Below are 25,024 nucleotides of genomic sequence, written 5' to 3'. Positions count from 1 at the left end.
GAATGTAGTATTTTATTTTTATTTAATTTTGATTCTATTTTTTGTTGTAAATCAAATACATTCTAAATTTTTGGGATGATATTTCTTTCATGGTTTATATTATCTAAAATTAAGAGACAACGGATGAAGAGAGCAATTGTTTTATCATCATATTTTCTCTCTCCTTTCCTCCCGCCATAACCTGCAACAAAAATAACCAGTGCCAACCTCGAAACCTTGATTTGTTTCTGAAAGTATTGTATCATTCTTTGTAGACCTAGGATCCACGGTACATAAACCCGTATAATGAGATATTAGCCTTTTGATATAGGTTCTTCGGGAATCCAAAAAGGATTTTTGCCGGTCAATGCCACTCTGTTCCCCGCTCAGGTCGCCAGGAGCAACACCATGAAATTAGATGTGTGTCACGTGGAAGTTGGACCTTCGCCGCGCGTCATATTAAATAAGAAAAAGATTATCAAAAAAAAAAACAAGGAATAGGACAATATTAGGTACTAAAATCTTGTTGAAATTAAAAAAAACTACCGACAAGGCCATGTGCCATAAGGAAATTTGCACGTTGTTCAAATTTCCACCATGTGCCGCACCACTTTCGTCATCAAGCTAATTTTGTTGTAGCACATGGCAGCTTAGCAATGCAAAACCTTTTTTGCTTTCAAATATGTGCACGACTCTATTATTTTTTTTATTATTATTGTGGAGAGCCGGTTCCATTGCATTATTCCACGCATGAATAATGTGGTGGGAAAGTGGTTGAATTAGATATTCAACACAATGGAAACAGAAGTGGTACTTCACTACTATCTATCTTCTTCGGGGGTAGACTGGTTGAAAAAAATTAGACTTTGAAATGGGAGCAAAATAAATAGCTCTCATTCCATATGCTTGGTTGAAAAGAAATTCCACTCCCATTCTGATTCCAGAGAAAATGGATATATTTCAATTTTTCAAAATCGATTTCTATTCTTCCCTATAATTCAATTGCATTCGAGTTTCAAATATATTTGAAAGTATGATTATTTAATTTTCATTTTCATTCATTTCGATTTCGATCATAAATCAAATACATCCTCGTTTTAAGAGATCAGCTACATGATTTTATTCAAGTAGGCGCACTATTGGATAGCTATGGCCAGCGAGCACGATGCGATTGTCCTTTCATTTTTTATATTGTCCCTCAAGGTTGAGAATGGGTCCATAGATGTTAACATGTCCCGTTCATTTCTGCTGCAACCATGCCTGTCTTCTTTTAATCTCACAGATTTCCCAGGGCGACAATCATACAGCCACCTGTGAAGACCCTTTTTTTTCTTTTTCTTGAAAGCATATCAAAGGATATATCCTGTGTGGTTCGCCTTATGTGCAAAGAGCTGAACTGGTGATCTTGATACCCTATTTATGTGCCGGCAAAGAGTTTCATTTAGCTATAAACTTGCGGGTGGTGGCCGTAAAAAACGCAGGTCGTTTTAAGCGCAACATTGCTATTCCACATCCCCATGTTATCTTGTTGTTCTTGCATGACTTGCCACCTGAGTGGAAGCCGGGGCTACTACTTCAGGTATCCTGGGTATATTGGATGTCTAAAAATGCCCCTGCTGGTTAAAACCAGCCCACGAGATGAGTACAGTTTGCACACTCGCTGATACATGGAGAGCAAATAGAGTATATTTCCTGCAACTTCATCTTTCTAATGATAATTGGCTAGGAGAAAATATTGGATGGCCGTGATCATAGGGAAAACAAATCAAGTAATACATGGACAAACATGAAAACATTCTTTATGAAAGATGCATCCAAACATTGAGTCAAGACAATATATGAATTATCCTGTCCATCAGCCGAATGTCTTGCTGACCTCCATTGTCACTGCTGAATCCAAAACTAGCATAATTAAGAGAGAGAATCAAGGGGCCAGGACTTTCCTCCACTGAATCTCAAGTGAAGGTGCAAGAATGTAATCGTGCAGTAGTAACTCCATCATGCTCTTCTGCATTAAAATTCACAAAGGCAATGGAGTAATGTCTCCGATTTCATAAATGCTTATTCAAATTAATCTCCAATGAGGAAGGAAAAGGATTTCTGCAAACAAATAGATGCTCCAACTACACCAGCTAGAGCACTCCAAAACACTTTTGCTGTGGAGGGAAGTTAGTCTGTTTTCATTCTACTTTCAGAACCATCTTCATGAACTCATACATGAAGTAACTAATGGCAGCAGAGGGCAAAACCTGAAAAATGAAAAGAGATTCAATGAGATAATTCCTAGAAACTATCAACTAACAATTTATCCACAGATGAGAGAAAACAAATGACTCCATTCTTAGATGACTGGTCTAAATACCTGTAACAAGCTGGGAATCAGGTCAGCATACAGTGCAGAGATTCTCTTCCCCCTTGCTCGACTATTTTCACAGATGTAGCAAATGCATTTAGTTTTGTCGCTTGAACCTGCATTTGTAGCTCCCGCCCAACTACCTTAAAAGGATATCTGGCAGGCTGGCAGCCTCAGCACAAGCACCGGCAATGACCCCAGACGGTAAGGTTCTCATGGGACCCAGCTCTAGTTGATCCAAGGCATTCACATCTTCACCTTGTTGTTGCTTCATCAGAGGTATGCTCTTCTTTCCTTCAGGTGAATGAAGATACCCTGCCTTCAATACATATAAACACCATAGAAAACTGCACCAGAAGGGGCCATGCTAATAAGAGAAGGTACTAATGCCTTGTAAGAGAAAAGAATCCTTCAGTTTGCACCATGTGACGAAAAACACCCATAATGCTGCCTAAAGCTTCCCCTCCAGGTGCTACCATCTTTGTACGGGTCTGAAATTTAAAGCTTGTATGCAAAGAGACATCTTTAAAATTTTACCAAAAAAAAAAAACAAAAGAGAGACATCTCTATAGAAGGGAAAAAAAAGGAAACTGCAGAAAGAACATGCTATTTCTTAAACAAATGAAAACAATATTGTTCTCAGAAGAGACCAGTGAGTTTCAGATTATGCTGCTTCATGAGAGTATCCATTTAGCTAATGCTATCTCACAACAAAAACAACCAGGGCAATTTTTCACAAAATAACCTGGTCACTTGTCATCTAACATTGGGAACAAGGTGCTACAGTTAACCCCCAATCTCAACAATGTAAATACAGAATATATAATGGAAAAAAGAATTTCAGGCCCCACAAACCCCACAAATGATGAATGCAATCAAATGATGCATACCGTGTCCATTGGCAGACATAGTATTGTAGCAGCTATGCCAGCTGCAGCACCTGCAATGAACCTTTCAAAATTTGTTGTTTCTTCATTTCCAGACATTTCGAGAAGCCGTTTCCTAGATGTATCATATGCATAGAAATTTACTGCCTTAAATGGAGCAGTATGAAAAATGTTGACAAAATTGCCCTTCCAGAAGCCTTTCAAACCTTGTGTGGTTGCAATTTTATGGATAAGTGTATATAAATTCATCTGTTCACCACAAACTATATACTCCAACTTTAGTCTCTCAAGAGGAGCAATAAAGGTTCTGATACATCATAACATCATGTTCAGGAAAGATAATATAATGGTGATGCCAATAAAAAAGATGACTAGTTTTTAATATCATTAACACGTATGACAGTGAAGAAAATCCTTCAAGTATTCAGTTCACAACTAAAGGAATGGTACATTATTTAACAACTTTATCAAAAGCTTAATTGCAATTTGCTTATGCAACATATAAGTAGGTGTATGTTATGATCTAAAAAATATCCAGAATACAGGGTTCAAAAAATCTTGTCAAATCGATGTGAAAAAAATATGCAACCTACAAAGCTGCTTCATTAGAAGCCCAACTAGACATTTAAGGTCCCATTTGGCATTGCTTTTGAAGGGCCAAAAAGCACTTCTTGGATGATTTTAAGGTGTTTGTTAACAAGTTTAAGATAGTTTTTTTAGCCAAAAGAGGTCTACTAGGGAAAAGCACAAATTTGGAGCTTTTAGGCAAAAGCTCTACCTGAGATGCATTGGGAAGCTCTTTTTTTTTTTGGGAGGGCAAAAGCTATAGTATAATAGAATAATATTTATTGTATTATATTATATTATATTTTACTACAAGAATATGATATTATTATCATTATTGCTATTCGAACATAATAATTATATTATAATAATATTATATTATAATCTCATTATAATACTTTACTAAAATAATAATATCATATTATTACTTTGAAATTATATGATTATGATATAATAATATTATAGGAACACTGCTATATTTTATAATTAACATAAAATTATCATTTATTATATTATCTAGATTAAAATATCAAGATAAATAATTTATAAATTAAGAATCTTTCGCAGCAATTTTTGATAGTACAAATAGTCAAATAATTGAAAGTACCATATAATGTCCTTTATTATTTATTTTTCTAATACTAACAGTATTTTCATAGTTTGGTTACTAAATAGATGTTAAAGTTCAACAACACTTCAGAATTGTAGTTACTAAATAGTAAACAGCCTTTTATTAAAAGCTCTATTAGTGAAACTCTCTTACCCAAAGCTCTACAAATAAAGGCTACCTATAGCAATGCCAAACAAGGCCCAACAATTAGTTCATGAAAATTGCTAGCTTTCTAACCAAAGGAATATTGTCAAAACAATGAGCGAATCATATGAAAGAGTATTTTGAGCAATTACGATCAGAAAATATCATGAAGTTGTTTAACTAAACAGAACCTAAAGAACACTAAACACAGTATGCATGTTAATTGCTTATATAGCTTTGGAAACTTCACTTACAAGACCTAAATGCATATAGTCAAATACTAAGACCATGGTGGCCATGAACAAATATTGTAATTCTGCCTGTATTTTGCTCATTGATGGCACATGCAAGCATTTCTTTCTTCTCTTTTTATAAAAACTGGATCACCAAGGATCTAACTCCAAAAATAATATGGTTACAATTACATCCAATAAAGCATTCGATAGATTGGGGAGATGAGTTATTAAACTTCAATACATGCTACACATCTATTAAAAACATCATAGTCAAGGTTCTAAAATATAGTTTTGGTTTTTCAATTCCCTGGGTAAAGTTTTGGTTTTGGCTGTTTCCCGGTTTCCCTCCAAATTTCAAAATTTCAGTCAAAAATTCAGAACAAAATCTGAAAACAGAAATTTAAGAAAAAAGATCCGACCAATTGATATCATATCATTTTGTTCTACTTTTTGTTATCTTAGCAATTCTTAAAAAAAAAAAAAACAAAACAAAATAGAGAGGTTAAATTTATTTACCCCTTGAAATCTTGATTTTTATTTCCAATGTTGACTCGTCAATCTAGTAGAATTTTGGTAAATAATTCCTCATCTTCCACTCCCTCTTCTTCTTCCTTTCTGAGGACAACAATGGGAGAAACCAAGCAAAATTGGATGAAGGAGGGATCAAAATTAGCTCACTGGCATTTGATGCCTAGTAACTTTGCCAACTCAACCAATTGGCACCCTCTTTTGCAAGTCATTTTCATGTGCAACTCAGCAAACGCATCCATGCTTATATAGCTGTTCAAAAAGAAATAACTAACCTAGAAAACCTGACTGCTGTATTGCACACATGCTTTTCCCAATTCTAGGATTACTGCAGCAAGCAAGTCCATAAAAAGAGGCAAGTAGTGACTATCAAAGGAGAAAATATTAATAATGTTGAGACCAACTTGACACCATGGCTTGTGATGGGTCTATTTAGCTGCTTCCATGCTTCAATGTTTCCAAACCTAATAGCAGAAATATGACAAAAAAATAATTAGTCAGCTAATCTAAACTGAAGCTGCACATATACATTTCTCTGTGTATGTATATGTGTATGCATGACATGTAAACAACATATAAATGACATTAAAAAAATTGTGAAACTGCCAAGAAAGCTTTTATGCTTAAAAGAAGTCACCTAAATAGGATAAACTTACCCCTAACCCTAATGCAAATATCCAAGCATGTCTCCACTCCTACTGTTTCAACTCCACCGAGACCTCTGGTGTGGACTCATGCAAGGTTTTATATGTCCATCCTCGTTATAATAAATAAACCCCTCTATGTTTGACTGTTAGTGAACAAGGAACACTGACGAGAAGTGCAAGAAATTTTAGATAGGGTGTATTTATCAGTACACTCCAAACAATTTGACTGATGGGATCCCATCCATTTATCAGATGTTTCTTCCAAATAAATCTCATGCACTCAGGTGACAAACACTAGTAGCTAGAAAGTCCTAAAATTTGGAACTACATTGATGAAACCCATCAACTGCTCCATATCAAAATACACAAGGCATATGCAACATACTCATGCATTAAGTAGAATCATGAATTAGTAAACAGCTAATTATCAAGCACATGTTTTCAAAAAATATTCCCATACCTGATAAATTATACTCACTCCAAAATGGGAAAGCAACCCACCTACGCACAACAAAAAAATCCATGCAACCATCTACTACTGGCCCTTTAAGCCTACAGAAAGGTTTCTACTCTCCCATAAAAATGGAATTTCTCCATAGCACAACAAAAAGAATGGGCACTCCAAAGTGCACATAGAAGAATTTCAGCAAGATTGAAAATAAATATACAAGTTATCCATTAATTTACAGACTACAAAACCAAGAAGGCATCCAGGACCTTCTACTACAGGCAGAAAGCAATTGCACTAACTTCACCTGCAGTTGTGACCTTAGCAAGTTGAAAAACACATGACCAGATCCACCAGAACCATGCAAACTTTTTTATGCTGTTGTCAGATCCGCTCCAGATTAAAGTTTCTAGTTAGCATTCTGTTCATCTCTCTCCTTTCCCGCCTGCTTTGTCTGGAGGTGGACTGCGATGATCTTCTCTGTGTCAATATGAGGTCTGGTTCAGTGGAGCTAGAGCTTTGATGCTCACCAAAGTTGGACATGACAAGAGTATGAGCGCCACTACTAAATCTATCATAACTGCACCCTGATCTGCCCATTCATTGTAATGAGTCTAAAGCAGATATGATCCAAAAGCTTGTAAGGATCTAGGTGTAAGAATGCACGAAAACATTCTTGAACCTGCTTTTAAAATAAAAGATATCATCTTGCTGTTTTGTTAGAGACCAAATGCACCCCAAGTGCCAGAGACTTTGCCTTCTTTGCACGTGCAAACACTTTTGTCAGACGATTTAATGAGCAAAAGACAATTCCTTGAATTCCACAGGAGTCAAGCAGTTTTAGAAAGATCAGTTGCCATGAATCAAAAAAAGGAAAAATTCTTCCTCATTAACCTGTCCAAAAAGTTCCTGCGAAGCAATGTGTTTGATATTTGTATGATGGGCACATCACAAAAAAAAAATTCGGACATCTATACAGATTGCTGGGAGTTCCATTGTTCAGGCATTTACCCAGATATTAAATGAATAGATCCTCCAAGTGAAACATGAAGCAGCTGGTGTAATGGTTTGGAAACTCAGGGAACTCAAGTTACTGCAACATCATTTTCTGTGCAAAAGCCAACAGTTCCCTTGGAAATCCTTTCAGAAAGATTGGAAGCAACAGAGAATCTATTATTGTCATAACATGCATTTACAAATGCAGTATAAGTTATGCGGTCCACATTGCCATGCTCATCCAACAGTTTGTTGAAAAACAAACACGCTGCATCAACCTTCGCTTCAGAACTGAGCTTTCTGATTAGGATATTGGCTGTCCGGATCCACTGTTTCTTTTCTAGCCTCTCCAACACAGATATAGCAACATCACTTTTGTCTCTCTTGCAGTACTCATATGCTAATGTAATGCGACTGACTTCACATGGAACCAGACCTTTATCTAACATGGACTCATATAGAGCTCGCGCCTCCTCTAGTCTACACTCTTTGCAAAGGCCACTTATCAAAGCAGCATATGTAACCGAATCAGCTAGGCAACCATTCTGGATCATCTTCTCAAATACTCTCAAAGCAGAGCTTGCTTTTCCAACCCTACAGTAACCACCTATCATGGACGTATAAGTTTGCCTTGTTGGAACCAACTCCAACCCGAGACATCTCTCAAAAAGCCTCTCAGTCTCATCCATCCTCTTTTGCTTGCAAAATGCAGAGATCAAGGTGGTATATGTATGAATATCTGGTTGGCAACCGGCTCCAACCATCCGACCAAACAATTTTAAAGCACGAGCAGTCTGGCCTCGCTTGCAGTGTTCGCTTATAAGAATAGTGTAAGTGAATTTATCGAGCTGCAAACCCTGATTCAACCCTTCTTGAAGCATCATATAAGCCTCTGGAGCCCTTCCTTTCTTGCAGAGCCCATCAATGACCGCATTGTATGTACAAACATTTGGAAGACAACCCTCTCTCTTCATTCGGTCCATCAGTTCATAAGCTCGATCCAAATTTCCCTCTTTAGCATGCCCATCGATTAGACTAGTGTATGTGTTAGTGTTTGGTACCAGCCCCTGTTCAGACATCCTTGCCAACAACATCTCAGCTCGATTAAGCTTATTTTCTTTACAATACCCTGCAATCATTGCAGTGTAAGTTTGCACGTTTGGTTTGTATGAGTCACTCCGAACAAGCTTCAGAAACAGCCGGAAAGCTCGCTCTGTCCACCCAATCTTGCACAATCCATCAATCAATGACGTGTGGGTATAAACATTTGGCTTCAGCCCCTTTCCAACCATTTCCTCCAACACTTGAAATGCTTGCTTCACGCTTCCCTTCTTGCACAACCCATTTATCAAAGCGGTGTAATTGATGACGTTTGGAGCCAAGCCCATCTCCGACATCTTCTCAAAAAGAGCGAAAACCCAGCCAAAGCAACCCTTCTTGCAAAACGCTTCCACAATCAAAGTGCATGTTGCATTATCTACACGGAAGCCTCTCACATCCATCGCTCTCAACAGCTTCTCGACATCGGCAACACGACCCTCTCGACAGTAGGCGGCAATCATTGTCTTGAAACTGCAAGTATTGGGAAAGACACCATTTACTGGCATTTCCTCGAACAATTGCTCAGCATATGCTATCGAACCAGACTCCACAGCAATTCTAAGAACCAAATTTAAGGTGTGGACGCTGACGGGCAGCCCCTGGCTCCGCATGTCGAACAACATCTCCACAGCTTCCTTCAGCTTCCCGATCTCGGAAAAGCTCGTAACCATGCATCTCATGACCTCTTGGGCCTTCTCCAAATTCCCCCTACCAACCAACGAGCTCGCCACCGTGATGTAGAACCGCATGAAGTGCCTGAATTCTGGGCGGACGATAGCCCAATGGAAGAAGCTTAGCGCCACCATCGAGCCTTCCCGCTCTGCGAGGAGGGCGACGGCGCCCACCGCTTGTTCTGCGGTCACATCAAGTCGGAAAGACCGAAGCTTTTGGTCGCCGTCGTCGAAGGATTGAGAGACCAGACGACAGATTCTGTCGACAGTGACGAATTGCAACTCGACGCCGCCATGGCTTGGCTTGGTGAGTTCGAGAGGTGGGATTTGGAGAAGCGGGGAGGATTGGGGATTTTGGAGGGGAAAGGTGTGAGCTTGGGAGAATGGGCGGGGAATCAGGCTGGGGAAGGAGAGGAGGGGAAGGAAACGAAGGAAGGGAAGGCGGCGGAAGAAGGGCATGCCGTTAGAGAGAGAGAGAGAGAGAGTGCTCAGATGGTCGGAAAAAGAAGGGGAAAGGAGGCACCGCCAAGCAGGGGGTGTGCGTCCAGAAAATTTTGTAGGAAAAATTTTCATCCACTCCTTTCTCTGGCTGTGAATTTGTGAGTACTTCCCACACAGCCAATCTTTCTACGCCCTTACCGCCTGTTACGCATTTAAATTTATTTTAAGTTTTTAGATTTATATAGTCATATCTCTCTTCGTGCATAATTATTTACCGGAGAACACGCACGTGCAACGAATCTGCCGATGAGAGACGTAACCTCTTCATTAGAGTTTTGCACACCTCGCAATTTTTGAAATGATCATCAAAATCAAAGATAATAAATAAATATTATATAAATATTTAGTCGATAAAATGTAAAAAGATGGTAAGTTGGATGCCAATAGTATGGATAATGTGAAAATCCATATAGATATGATTATTTAACCCTATACTAGCTGTACATAGAGAGGATCATGAATAATTATATAAAATCAAAAAATTTAAATAATAGATTGTACATAAAAAAATTTAACTTATAACATGTATAGACAAAAGTAGACTGCAGCTTTGGCCAATAAAATTAAATACGAATAATCTTGATGCTTGTAAGTGGACTTAAAGAATTTTAAATCATTAGCCTGATGGCTCAAACATATTTTCTTTATTAAATAAAGTGATCTGACACAGTTTCACCACTTATGGGCCAACATCTTCCACCACTCATGGCCAACATCTTAAAGATGGATCTGAAATCTCCAGCTGTTCTTGCTTCTACGACAATATCAATCAAACATTTGAGTCCAGTAAGAAATAAAAATATTATGTTTTTATTGAGTAGCAGAGCAATCTCAACGCCCAACATATTCAACACCCATCTTTATCCACAAAACTCTCAGACAATTCGGTCCGGTTTCAAAGACCCATGGAGCTAATCCTGATTTAAACAACTGAACTTGGCCTAAGTCAGATTGCACTTCTCTCAAAATAAAATAAAACAAAATCAAAGACAGATTGCAGGATCAGAGTTTCTAGCCATCAATACACTTGTTAGGTTGTTGAATTGATGCTCTTGCTAGAAAAGCAAAGACAAAAGTAGGTCACATTTTCTGTTTGCGTGTCCAGCCATTCCCGTATCATCATTATTATTATTATTATTTTTGATGGAAAGAGTTAGGAAAAGCCTAATCCATATAGTTTTGTATTACATAAGATAAGATCATACAGTAATTAGATATCATATTTACATATATATTAATTTTATAAAATACAAATTGTGGTTTCTAAATATCTGAACCTTGTCGGTGTCTGTATTTGAACTGCTTTCCTTCCATGCAGATAGTGGTAGCATGCTTCCCTTCCATTTTCTTGAATCAATGTTGTCCAGTAACGAGGTAAGAAGGATATTATTTCTTAAGAGTTTACTGTTGTCCGATGATCAGTGATGGATTGTCAACTTTCTAAAAAAACATTTTGTGTATTCTGCTAACATACCATGGGTTCTGATGTGTTCTATTATTTTTTTGTATCGACCTTCTCAATTAAATTAGAGATTATTTTCTATAATATATTTGTTGACTGATCTCATGTTGAATAACTAATAACTGAAGCGTGATGGAGTGAAGTCTGTACAGCATTGCTGCTATTTGCAATGTGCCCCTGTCATTAATCCATTAGGTAAAAGAAAAGATGCCCCGGCATTAATGTAGCTAGTGATGTTTGAAAATTGGTGATCAGGAAGAATTCTTTTTTTCTTACATTCAGTATCCTAGTGGGTGTAGGGAAATTCCTTGACTATTAAAGAAGATACTGAGTTTTAATACTGGAAAAATGACCTTTAGAGCTTTTTAGGATCGTTGTTTTTATGGTTTCGTTTCCCTCCAAATCAGTGAAATATCCCAAAAGATGTACATTGAAGATACCATTTGCACAAAATTTTCGCTGCTCTTTGCTTTTATTATCTTTTTTATGAGAACCGTAGAAGATAGAATCTAGAAAGAGAATCATTGTTAGAAATATTAAAAAAAAGAGAGAGAGATAGGTAAAAGTAAAAATGATTGTATATATTTCATGTTACAAGAGTCTCTATATAAAAAGTTATAAAGATTTAGATACAATGAATCTATTGATCTCCTAATGATATATTTTTTAAATAGGATTTGATATATTCCCTGTTTAGGATTATACATATTTGATATATTTTCTGTTTGGGATTATACAGGAAATATTCACAATGATTTATATGTTAACATAATATGCTATATAATTTAATACTCTCCCTCAAGTTGGAGTGTAAATATTATGGAGCCCTAGCTTGTTACAAATATAATTCATCCTCAGTCCCCTCAATGACTTAGTAAACATATCAGCTAGCTGATCGTTAGAGCTCACAAAAGTCATAGAAATAATATCAAATTGTAATTATTTTTGAACAAAATGACAATCTATCTCAATGTGCTTTATATGCTCATGAAATACAGGGTTTGAGGAATTATAAAGAGCAACCTGATTATCATAGAACAACTTCATAAACTCAGACTGAATAACCTTAAGCTCCCCTAAGAGAGACTTCAATCATATCAGCTCATATGTGGTTAAAGCCATAGCACGATATTTCACCTCAGCACTGGAACGAGCAACAACTCCCTGCTTCTTGCTCTTCCATGAGATTAGATTACCACCAGATTACCACAAAAAAAAACACGATATCTAGAGATAGATTGTCTATTTGAGGGAGATCTTGCCCAATCTGCATCTATATAGCCAACTACCTAGCTATGATCATGATTCTGGTAAAATAATTCTTTGTCTGGTGTACTCTTTAGATATCTAAGAATACGAACAATAACCTCCCAATGACAAACAATAGGAGAGTCGAGAAACTGGATGATAACACTAAGAGCAAAAGATATATTTGACCTGATGATTGTAAGATAATTCAGTTTTTCAACTAATCTCCGATATTTTTCAAGATTTAACAGAGGCTCCCCCTGACCAAGAATAAGTCGTACATTAGGATCTATGGAAGTATCAACAGGATGAGACCCTAACATACATGTCTCCTCCAATATGTCAAGGACATACTTCCTCTGATTCATAACTATTCCTGACGAAATCGAGCAATCTCAATATCAAGAAAGTATCATAACTCTCACAGATCTTTGATTTGAAATTGCTGATGTAAATAATCCTTCAGAGTAGTAATGCCATCACTATCATCACCAATAATAATAATGTCATCTACATAAACAATCAAAAGAATGCGCTTGCCTAACTTCAAATGCCTATAGAAAATCGAATAATCAAAAGTACTTCTGAGAAGGCCGAATTGAAAAATAACAGAGCTGAACTTCCTAAACCAGGCTCAGGGAGACTGCTTCAGGTAATATAATGACTTTTTCAACCGACATACATACTCCCTCTGAGCAATAAACTCAAGAGGTTGCTCCATATATATCTTCTCGTGAAGATCACTATACAGAAATGCATTCTTAATATCCAGCTGATGAAAAGACCAATGAAAGATAGTAGCTAAACTCAGAAGAAGATGAACAGATGTAAGTTTAGCCATAGATGAGAATGTATTAAGATAATCTGGGCCAAAAATCAGAGTGAAATCCTTTGCAACCAGTCGAGCCTTCAATCTGTCAACCTACCCATCAAGAGAACACTGAACAGTATAAACCCAGCGACAACCAACAATGGACTTATCTGGAGGAAGTGGAACAAGATCCCAAGTATCCAAAGTATGCAGTGCAGACATCTCATCATCCATCGCCTGCTTCCAGTCGGAATGATCAAGTGTCTCTGTAAATAAAGGCAGAATATCTGGAAGACAAGGATAAATAACTAACAAAATGATTAATGGGATGTTTTGTTTGAGTTTCTTTGCATAGAGCAATTGGAACATTCAAATCAAAAGAAAGAGCTGGTGTAGTAGAACTGTCTGGCAGAGAAGCGATTGATGCTAGCATTGAATCCGTTGGCTTAGCAGAAAGGATCCTAGGTGGTGCACAACACCGCTATGTCTGAAAATTCGATCGATCAAATCTAAATGAAGATAGAGGAATGGGCACAAATGATGAGGATGTGTCACCAGTAGAAAAAGATACAGATAGCCCAATCGATACAGACTCTTCATGAGAAATAATAGACTTAGACTCAGGAGAAAAATAAGAAATAGACTCAAAGAACATGATGTTAGATGATATAAAGACACGATGAAGAACAGAAGAGTAGCACGTATACCCTTTTTGGACTAAGAATATTCGAGAAAGGCATATTTTATGAATCTTGAGGACAACTTATCATGAATAGGACCAGACTGATGGACAAAACAAGTACACCCAAAGATTTTAGGAGGTAAGACATATAGGGAGTCCCTAAGAAATAAAATTGAAAATAAAATTTAATCATGCAACACAGATGAGAGTATACGATTTATGAGATAATATGCAGTAAGAATAGCGATATTCCAAAAATAAACAGGCACATGCATATATATAAGAAGTGTCCATACTGTGTCAATAAGATGACGATTCTTGCGCTCTGTTACCCTATTTTATTGAGACGTATAAGTGCAAGATGCCTAATAAAGAATTCCATGAGTAGTCATAAAATTTTGAAAATTAGTATATAAGTACTCACGGACATTATTACTTCGAAAAATTTTAGTGGATGTATGAAACTGATTTTTAATTTCAGCATAAAATATAGTAAAAATTAAAATAGTTCAGAATAATTACATAATAAATATATCCAAGTCATGCCAGAATAATCATCAATAAAAATCATAAAATAGTTAAATTTCATAAAAAAATGATTTTACTAGATCCCCAGATATCAGAATGAACATGACAAAAAGATGCTGAAGCATGTTTATTTGATCAACTAGGAAAAGGACTATGACTCTACTTTTCTAACTGATACGACTCACAATTTAATTCACGGATATCAGATACATTAAACACCATTTTTTGAAGATTCTGGAGATGAAGATGACCTAACCGGCTGTGAATTTGAAAAGGCATAGCAGTAACTACATACACTGGTGGTCTAGACAGTCGATACAAATCATGAGATTCAAAATCGAAACTAATCGTCCTCCCTGTCTTCAAATCCTGTACCACTACAGAATCAGAAGAAAAGATAATTGAGCCATTCAATTGTTTAGTTAATTAACTAATGAATATTAAATTAATAAAAAAATTAAAAATTTATAAAATAGAAGATAAGGGTAAATTAGGATGAAGGAAAATGGTTCTCCTACCGTGAACTGAAATAGTGGACCCATTAGCCAAAGTAATATATAATAAAGTTTGTGACTCAATGATGTCTAATCTAAATTCTAACACCCCAGGCACCAAGAGCACCGACTAAAAGCCCTTGAAAGGAAAGTTGTACTGATCGATAAACAAAGCAGGCATTCGATCTTTAAAATCTTTGCAAATATAACCAATATTCATTTGTATCTTTCAATCTTTTTGCTAACAAAATAAGATTTGAGCATACATGCCAGTCATCTTGCACAATACTTCACAAACCTTCCAATCCTTCACCTTTTGCCATCAATTTTCCATTTTGATCTAACTGAAATCTCTATATCAGCTCCATCAGATCAAAAGAAGAAACAAGGGGAAGCACAACATCAACGCTAAAAGACCAACATGAAGCATTACCTCCAGTCCAACGAGGCGCTCCAATCTCCTCCTCGCATGCTCGACGACCAGCTTCGCCCTAAGATCTGCCGCATAGCTCCACAAATCCTCACTCTCCTGATGGAAATCTTGGGTGAAAATGAAGAATCATTGACATCGGATGCTTAAGGTTCCAAAAGAATGCAAACAAACCCTACAAAAAAGAGAAGAAAAGGGAGAACAGCAAATGGTCGGCTGGCGGCGGCGGCACCGATGCTGGCCTGATGCAGCGGGGAAATGAACGGAGCTTGGTGAGCATGGAAGCAATCATCGCGTACTGGATTGCAGATAAAATTCTTATGATCTAATCGATCATAGAAAAAATTATAGTCGGATATATTTTAGATTAAAAAATTAAGAAAAAAAAATTGAGAAATCTTATAGATATTTGAATAATTTAGATAAACATCACATAACCGTCCACTTTTTGATGGATGTCTCAATATGTGCATGTGACAGATGATGACGATCTGACCATAATTTCTTTCATAGTCGATCCGACGACAAAAATTTTATCCTTGAAATGCGGTCTGGACCTTAAGATCGGGATCGGGCTTGCTATTCTTTGCGCCTCTCTTTCTCTTTCTTCTCCACCAACGTGGAGTGGAGTGAGTCCTCTTTTGAAACCTTTCACTTTTTATAAGAGATAAAAATTTTACAAGAAATTGAGAATTTAATAAATTTTACATCAGTTGTTTGAAAGACCATGATTATAAATATATAACAGCCAGCTCATAATATTAAGGGCAATAGCCTGGTGTCATGTCCAATAAAAATTATATAACTCTTTCTAATTGAGATGTTTATGTTACGTCAAAGATAAAATCTTAGCATATAAAAAATGATATTATTAAATAATATCATTCTTTGCTTTTTTTTTTTTTTTTTTTTTTTTTTTTTGTTGTTGTTATTGTTGTTGTTATTATAGGTAAGATAAGAAGAAGTGTGATTAAAATAATGGTGAGGTAGCGGAAATCAAAATTAGGATCAGACCGAACTCAAGTGGCTAGCATCCAATATCAAAGTGACTTTACTAACCCACATGATTGGCATTCTTAATTAATTTTATAACAACCATTATATTCTTCTCAGGTAATTGTCTATAACCGTCATGACAAGATGATGGCAACGATTAAAATCTAGTATGATCAAGTCCATACATAAATTAGGTAAATAACGGATTTCTCCTATTATATAAAGAGGGGATTTTTTTTCAAAGATACTAGTGTTCTTGGGAAATTATAGGTTATTGAAGTTATGTTATGTTACAACTCATCTTCTTTTTGTTTTTTTTTTGGTAAAACATGGCCCGAAGGTCACATCATTTGACTATAGAAAATGTGCAAACATCCTTCTCAAGAATGGAATATCAACAGAACAGAATCAAGAAAGGAGTGTTAACTGGTCAGCATGATTTCTCAAAAGCCCAATCAACCGACTTGTTTATATATAACAAGCTTAGACTTGACTAGACATTGTGCACATATGACCTTGTTTGCTTAGACAATTAGCCAAAGTCCAATTTACATGCCCATCCTAGACTTATAAGCAAGCAAAATTCAAGTAGAACTTCTCTATAAAAAAACAAATTTTTGGTTTAACTTGTGAATCAAATTATTTTAGAGGTTGACATCCTAAGATTGCGAGTATCAGCTACTATAGTTAATAAACTTAGGATCTATTTCGTTGTAGTATATCAGATTAGGGATAATTTGATAATTTTTGAGAATCATTTATCTGAAAAAATAATTGTAGAGAAAAATAATTTTTTATATTTGATTGATAGAAAAGTTTGAAAATAATACTGAAAAAAAAGCATTATATGTTGTTGGAGGTAATCTTATATATGCATATGATCAAATTTACTGATATATTCATCAACATGAAATATTTTTTGACTATCAGGATAATATTATCATCTTCAATCAATTTTTTATATAATAATTATAATCATTACAATTTATTGAAATTTTTTTGTCTAAGTATAGATTACTGCAACTCGAAAATTTACTAAATACTAATCTTTCTATAATATTTATTTTACCTTCTCATTCTGAAAAATAAATATGGAATCCACTAATTTTTTTATCATCTTTCTTTTTTATTTTTCATACCAAATATGATAATTTGCTATGAAATCTATTTCCCTATACCAAATTGACCCCAACCAAATGAGCTTGAACTTAAAGTATTTATAATTTATCTCAAGCTCAAACACTCCTTCCATGCAACTAAACCAAAGCCTCAAAATGCACACCTAAGCTCAATTAATATGCAATGCTACTCTGGAGTAAGTGAGATGATTCGCCCTTTAGTCAAGGACACGGGATAGCAATTTACATAAGAACATAACTGATATTGAGATTGTGATTTAGGTGTAATCATTATGATGCAATATGTTATCTTTGTGTGGTCAAACTCGAATAATAGAAATACATGAGGGCAGGATTACATGTTGGCTTGTGGATATCTGCCACATACTTCGAGTTCATGCCTCACCAGGGGCCTGAATTTTGGGGAATGATCGGCTTTAGATCTTGTTGATCTGTGTCTATCTGACTCAACTGTACCGCTAATCATAAGCAACCTGAATTTTCTCCATAGAATTAATCTACAAATAAGTCTAAATAGTGTCTCTGAAAATAAAAATAAAATGATCGCGCCAACTTGGATTTGGCCGGTATCTCAACAATTCAAGCCATTTGCCATGGTGTCTTAGCTTTTAGGAGGAGACTTCAAAATCAAGAGGAAAAGGGGCTAATAGAATTCAGAGTAAGATCCTCAACAAGTGTATAAATTGATATTAGTAAACAAATGCAGAAGTCTAATTGAACCAAGTTCTGCCACTCGTCTCAAAGTCCTGGATTCCAGCTACATGATGTTCATACCATGCAGAAACATTTTTCCCTTCAGTTGAAACACATGTCCAAGTCCTGAGTAGAAATGTAAAAATGCCATGAGATCATTACTCGAAAACTCTTCTCAGACCTCTCAAAAATGGTTCCACTGTCAATGCTATATGTCATAGTAATCATGCTTATTAGTTTTTAGCCAACACTGGCAGTGGAGATGACACAATCTGTAATGGTGGCTTTTGACCCACATATAGTTAAATGGCTTAGTCATTCATGGCTCTGCATCAATTTTAAATGCAATCTTTTCTAAATCTCCATATCCAGCCAATCCAATTCCTAAATGGATTAGTCATATCAATTTCTGAATGATGCTCTACTCAGCGTCATTAAAATTATATGAATATGTGATTCATAATTCATCTCCACTAGATCCATCAGTAATCCTCCTTAAGTTTTATCTCATTAACTTATATTTGTTAATTTCATAACAGGACTTTCTTATAGATTTTTTTACTAGTCTTGTACAGACTTAGAAAGTTCATATAAGTTATGATCTTGGCTAGAGCAGTAGGAAAACAGTAGGTTAGCTGAAATACCACAATTTGCAACACTGGTTACATCATAATACTATCATCCAAACTAATCAGCATTAATTGGATGAGCCTACCTCACCTAAAAGAATGACGGCACATTACTCCTACAAGATTTAAATATGGAACCACCTTTGCTAGATAACCCCTTTTTTTTGGGGTAAATCTAGGACCCCCATTAATATAGTCTTTCACACCTTATAATGAAAGCGTGCTTAAAACGTGCTGCAATTTACTGCAATGCTCAAGTTTGGACTCATCACAGTAAGGCTAATGCAGGACCTGAATTCTCAAACCCAAAATAACCACTTAAAAACTACCAGAAACAACGAGGCAAACTACCTATTGCCCGTAGAAAAGCGTAAACAAGCATATATAACTGCCACACTTCGAAGTGGAAGGTGATCAATATATATATATATATAGATATAGATATAGATATTACACCATGCTTGATACATGAACTTAATTACCACTAAACACATTTGTATTTATATACTTACATCACCCAAGGAAGTTCCCTCTCTCTGTCCTCTTATCAACCTTACTTTAAATTATATTCCACTACTTTTATCTCTTTTTCTGGTAAGGTGTCCCAAGGAAACAGAGAGGTAGACAAAAGCCATGACATCAAATTAACAATCGGGTTCTTTGATGGTCATCTGTCATGAATTCCCGCTCTTAATCCTTAATCCTCGCAAAGCAAAAGCTTAAACCCTGGCTTAACCAACGTAGACGAGCTACGGTTTGGTGGGTGCACAAATTTGCAACTCGGGCACGTTAGAGTGGCCTTGCACATCACGACCAGCATATGGCACCGCATGCACACAGTAGCCACCATCTCGGCCGGTTGATCAGCATCAAGGGATATCCAGGATAAGGACTTCAACATGCTGCCAGAATTATCCTTGGGATTGCACCAATTGCCACAAGAGTCCTGCTTTGCTCTATCTTCTCCATTGATGTGGCTTCTCGGGGGCTCAAACGTGAGGTTGAGCTCGAGGTCCAGGCTCGGACATGAAGTCAGTGGCTCTGCACTTCCTCTAGGATCTTTGGAGCTCCTCTTGTGTGTCCTGATGCTATCTAAGTGTATCTGGCCTGACTGCAATGCAAGAAATGATTACTGCAACTGTTAGTACAGCTTCCAAGCAAGCTTAATTATAAAAATATATATATTGCAGAATTTATAATTTTAGTTTTATAAAGTTGAATAAATTAAACTTCTCCAAATTAATATCCAGGAGGATAGAATTATTAGTCTACCTTGCCATCAAGGCATCGTTGGCGCCACTCTAATGGCAAGGGAGTGTCCAGATGGAGCTCGAGGTCGGGCTTCGTATCCTTGGACTTTAACAAGTTGATCTCCTTTGCAAAGAAGTCGTCACTCTCTTCGCCGGCCTCCCTCTTCCTTTTCTTCGATAGCTGGTTCTCGAGGTTAAGGCATAAGTTTTCCTCTGGGGAAAGGGCTGCTTGCAAGGACACCATAGCTTCTGATAAAAAGAACCGAGCACTTCCGTTTCCAAGCTCTATCTCTCTCTCTCTTCTGTTGCGTGTAAACTTCACCCTTCTCTCTGTGCATCTGATGGTGGATTTTGGACTGCTTTATAGGCTAGATTAAAAGGCTCATTTAAGAGCAGGGAACTGCAAGCAAGGATCCGATAGAGAAAGCCATAAGAACACTTGAGAGGGCCCACAATCCCCACCATGGCACGTACCCACTTTTACCCACTAAGATCCAGTCACCACCACTTTCTACATCACTTCATATGTTTCTCAAAGTTTAATGGACTGTCTAGTTTCTCGTCACACCACGTCACAAACCACAAACAGCAACAAAGGAAGTAGCGAATCTATAATATGCTGCGCTTCATTGCAGATTGGCCCGTTTAACCACAGCCATTTGATCAATGCCTTTGGGTATACGAAAGGAATCAGATGGGGATGTTGAGATTACGGGAGAGAGAGATGAATTAAAGAGGGGGAGAGAAGTTGGTGAGAGAGGGTGCAAGATTAAAAGGCAGCACTAAATAAAGGGCAAGGCTATACGGTTGAGGATGGATTGAATGCGCTCGCTCTTCCATTGACTCCAACTTCCGCATTTGAATCACCTCAAGAAAAATTTAAAGCACCCCAACACCCTCTGTAAACCCTAATTTAAAACAAGCACACCCCATGAAATAAATAGACACCCTCCACTTCTCCTAATCCAGCGCTTCTTAAATTTCTTAGATCAAATTTCGAAATTACCCTATTTAATTCACATAAAATTAATGCTCGTGCCATTGATGGCCTTGTCCGATTTTTACTTTTCAAATCTTGCTACCATTGTTTGGTGGATAAATATGATAGAAAAATTATTCAACTTTTAGTTGATTAACTTATACATATTCTTATATATGTAAATCATTTTTACATAATAGCAGCGATCGATAAAATAGAAAGAAAAAGCTTACTCATCTAAGAGGTAGATGAGTCCTTTATCCATAAGAAATAATATTTTTATTTTATTTTTAAGATAATCTCAACTATAATATTAATAAATATAATAAAAAATATTATTAGAAATATAAATAGATCTTAGCAATTTATTTAGAAAGTAGTATTGCAAAAGAACATTGATAATAAATTTCAGAAATATTTTTTAATATATAAAAAATTATTTTTTTATCTAAATATTTTTTGAAAAATACTTATACGATAAAATATAAATTATCGAGTAAGTCTTTTACCCTTCAAAAAACAGGCCCTATATCTTACCTATTAGTTATGGTTGCTGCAAGGGGTTGGATTTGAATAACTTGGTGGCAGCCATGCGAGTCTCCATTCCTCGGGAGACGTACAACCATATGGAGGCATTATGATTAACTAAATTCTAGCATGTATATTGCACATGACAGGAAAGATGAATGTGTGTGATTGTTCTTTTGAATTAATGGTTGAGATGGTAATTTCTTCCGAGATAGAGAACTGATTTTCCAAGGTGAATTTTATGTTTGATTTCTTTGCATGGTGAACCCCTTTTTTTTTTTTTTCTTCTTCTTCTGATGAAAGGCATGGTGACCTCATTAGAATGCTAGAATCTGATTAATGATTTTGTTGCACTGGCACTGTTCCTTTCTTTCTCACACATCATCAAGTGTGGGAGAGGTCAATGTTCATCTTACATTGCCAAAAGTCGTCTTCATGTATAATAATAGTTTATATTCATATCCCATGGCTTGATGATGGAAGGAGTTTTGTCAACAAACACAAATATGCACTTGGGTTTAGATTGAAAATGTAGACCAAACACTTTGATTGGACCGACTTTAGATTTGGTAGAACTGGCTACCACCAATGTAACCAAACCGAACTTGACAGTAAATTTGGGTCATCTATGAAATTGGTTGAAATGTTGACCCAAAATTACTTGAACCTATTAAGCAAATGACTTTAGAACATGAGACCGGTTTAATATAAGTTAGTCGAGACCTCGTGATAGGAGGTCATATTAGATGCAAAGTCTGGCTAATTAATTTGAAGCATAAGTAAAAACGATTGGGAATTTGATCATGAACTTAGGAAGCAAAGGAATTGTTTTTCCTTTTGATCACTTGAATCAAGTAAATAACATTTATGTAGAATCAATGCAATTCGAGTTAATCAAGAACATGCCTAATGCAGCTACGACCATTTTTAACTTGTTTGGTCGGGAAATTTGTTGCTGTTTTGATGCATGCACAAGATTTCATGAATTTATTGATTGTATTTCTGTAAATTATCGCTGATGGGAACCAGCTAAAATCCAACTCTTGTTCCAAAGATAGTGTGAAAAGCTCGGAGCAAGTTAAGCTCTATCCAGCAAAGTGCTAATATTCTGAGTTACCAAGTTGTCCTTGTTACTTACAACTGGAAGGTGGCATTGAAGTATGGCAAATATTTTGGATTTGTTTGATTTGCGGAAAGAATTTTTTTTTTAAAAAAAATGAAGTTATTTTTAAAAAAGTTACTTCTTTAAAATAGGATTTTGATATATTTGGTTGATCATGAGAAAGCGATTTATTGGACAGTAATTTATATTTGGTTGAGCATCCATTTTTTTAAAAAAATTATGTAAAATACCTATTATACCCTTAATAGATATAAAACCATATATTTTTTTCTCTAAAATTTTATATAAATATAAATATTATATTTATATTAATATTAATATATTATAAAATAATATAAGATCATAATAATTTATTATATTAATATAATACTAATATATATTAATATTATATTAATATAATATTAATATTTAATATAATAAATATATTAATATAGATATAATATTAAATATAATATATATTAATATAAATATCAATATATAATATTAATATTATTTTAATATTAATAAAAATATCATATTAGTGTAAATATTAAAATAATATTAAAAATATAATAAATTTTATAATATTGATATTAATATATATTCATATAAATATTAGGATAATACTAATATAATATTATATCACTATTCAATATTTCATCCTAATCATCCATTGATATTTTAAAAAATTTTAACTATTGATTTTAAAAAAATACTTTGGGAAAGAAAAAAGTATTACCACTTTCCATCCCATGAAAAGTGCCAAAATCTATCTTCCTTATGAATTTTCACTTTTCATAAAATGTGAGAAATGATTTGAAAAGAATTTTTTTTTACTCTCTCTTTTTTTAAAACTCTAACCAAACAAGAAGTCTTTTCTAATTTTCAGAAGCTACCTCTTCTTCCCTTCGCTTCCCGTTAACCAAACTTGAAATAAAAATCTAAGACTTTCTTTGTTATGAACCACTAAAGGTGTATTTAACACTCAAATCCTTTATACAGGGATTTACATGATTTTAAAGGGCATTATAGAGTGCAGGTAATAATTCTCTTTCATGATATTTGTTTTTTTTTTTTTTTTAATAGTACTTTCATAATATCTATCTCAAGAACAAAGCAGGCATAAGATTTTTTTTTTTTTTTGAAGAAAAAAACAGGCACGAGATTTGAGATGAACTTTATGCATGCCATACAACTACTTAAAAGCATGTACAATCAAGGAGAAAAAGTTGCCATAAAAGCTATCGTTTTTGCTTTATTTTAAAATATTTAATAAAAGCATCCTTGATCCAATGCTATTCCGGATGTCATAGCCAAATGAAAAATAAAAATAATTTTTGCATAACCATTGCCAAACTTAAACAACAGTTTTGCCGCGTGAAAGGAAGGGGCATATCTGGAATTGCGTATCGGAGCCAAGCTCGAGGATCGAGGAGGCGAGCTCCCCAACATTAAAAGCTGGAAGAAGACGGATGGCTCAAGGGTTCGAGTCCACCTGCCGCCATTAACTCCACGTGAATGCCTACTTTAAGAGCCTTCCTCTTCCTCAACGGTCATCGCTCCTCCTCTCGCCACCGCTCGTCCTCCTTAAATGCCAACGCCCACCATCAACACCCTCTCTCTCTCTCTCTCTCTCTCGTATGATGATGCATGATGATGCTATGTCATTGCTCTTTGGCCGTTACCGTTGAAAGTCTTATCCATTGCGCGGCATCCGGGAGTAAATGTTGGCAAGCAACCCAATGCTTGAAGGAGGGTCATTGGGAGTTCCTTCTGTCACAGTCTCACGGTCCAAAAATTTAAGCTGTCAGGAGGAGGACCGATGCAGGCTAATAAATCATAAGGCACCGGCTTTATTAATTATTGTGGAGCTACGATAATTTTCTCCACCTAATTTTCTAGCACCCTTGTCATGCACGATTGATTCTTGCTTGAAAGAGGAAGGCCCACTAATAACCCTGGTCCTACTCAAACCTAGTATATCTTCTATGTAACTAAAAAAGATTGCAGCATAGAGACTTATAGCTCAAAAACTTTAAGCAATTGGGAGTGGGACACACTCAAGTTGTTAAATATGGCATCTTTTTTTTGTTAGTCAATATGGGACTATGATATCTTGGAAAGGAACCTGATTCTTCAATTTTAAAGGTTGGGATGGCTTTCCTTAAAAAATTAGTTGACTCGCATTGTGTTGGGCACATCTGGCACGGTTGGCACTGGAACTTGTTTATTTTCGATCAAGATGAGGAGGTGTAATTCTAAATCCTTTTTACCATTGGGTTTGAATTCTGCTGACAACAAGGCAAATCCAAATGATGATGATGATAAAAGTTTTCCTTGGTATTTTAGCTAGTATCGAATGACTAAATCTTGTAGTTAGAGTTTGAT

General features: G+C 35.8%; 3 protein-coding genes across 3 annotated transcripts; all 3 read right to left on the bottom strand.

The window, feature by feature from the left end:
- Positions 1–1,758: 1,758 nt before the first annotated feature.
- On the bottom strand, positions 1,759–4,185 carry LOC105048775 (probable mitochondrial adenine nucleotide transporter BTL3). The gene is given in 7 exon segments (XM_073261324.1): positions 1,759–2,228; positions 2,342–2,386; positions 2,389–2,493; positions 2,496–2,662; positions 2,665–2,730; positions 2,733–2,823; positions 3,223–4,185. Coding segments are annotated over 7 exon segments (789 nt in total). The 5' UTR covers positions 3,469–4,185; the 3' UTR covers positions 1,759–2,159.
- A 3,070-nt stretch (positions 4,186–7,255) lies between these two features.
- On the bottom strand, positions 7,256–9,771 carry LOC105048626 (uncharacterized). The gene has a single exon (XM_010927988.4). The coding sequence runs from the start codon at positions 9,735–9,737 to the stop codon at positions 7,482–7,484; it is 2,256 nt and encodes a 751-aa protein (XP_010926290.3). The 5' UTR covers positions 9,738–9,771; the 3' UTR covers positions 7,256–7,481.
- A 9,467-nt stretch (positions 9,772–19,238) lies between these two features.
- LOC140859169 (uncharacterized) lies at positions 19,239–20,366 on the bottom strand. Its single transcript, XM_073260781.1, has 2 exons — positions 20,050–20,366; positions 19,239–19,888 (listed from the first exon to the last, which is right to left on the bottom strand). The coding sequence occupies exons 1-2, from the start codon at positions 20,269–20,271 to the stop codon at positions 19,475–19,477; spliced, it is 636 nt and encodes a 211-aa protein (XP_073116882.1). The 5' UTR covers positions 20,272–20,366; the 3' UTR covers positions 19,239–19,474.
- Positions 20,367–25,024: the final 4,658 nt, after the last annotated feature.

Source organism: Elaeis guineensis, chromosome 7, assembly GCF_000442705.2.
Source record: "Elaeis guineensis isolate ETL-2024a chromosome 7, EG11, whole genome shotgun sequence".
NCBI lineage: Eukaryota > Viridiplantae > Streptophyta > Magnoliopsida > Arecales > Arecaceae > Elaeis > Elaeis guineensis.
This window is presented reverse-complemented; position numbering and strand designations above follow the sequence as displayed.

Coding starts and splice junctions, on each gene's coding strand:
- LOC105048626 (XM_010927988.4), bottom strand. CDS start 9,737: ATGAAAATTTTTCCTACAAAATTTTCTGGACGCACACCCCCTGCTTGG.
- LOC140859169 (XM_073260781.1), bottom strand. CDS start 20,271: ATGGTGTCCTTGCAAGCAGCCCTTTCCCCAGAGGAAAACTTATGCCTT. Junction 19,889..20,049: donor AACGATGCCTTGATGGCAAG/GTAGACTAATAA, acceptor CTTGCATTGCAG/TCAGGCCAGATACACTTAGA.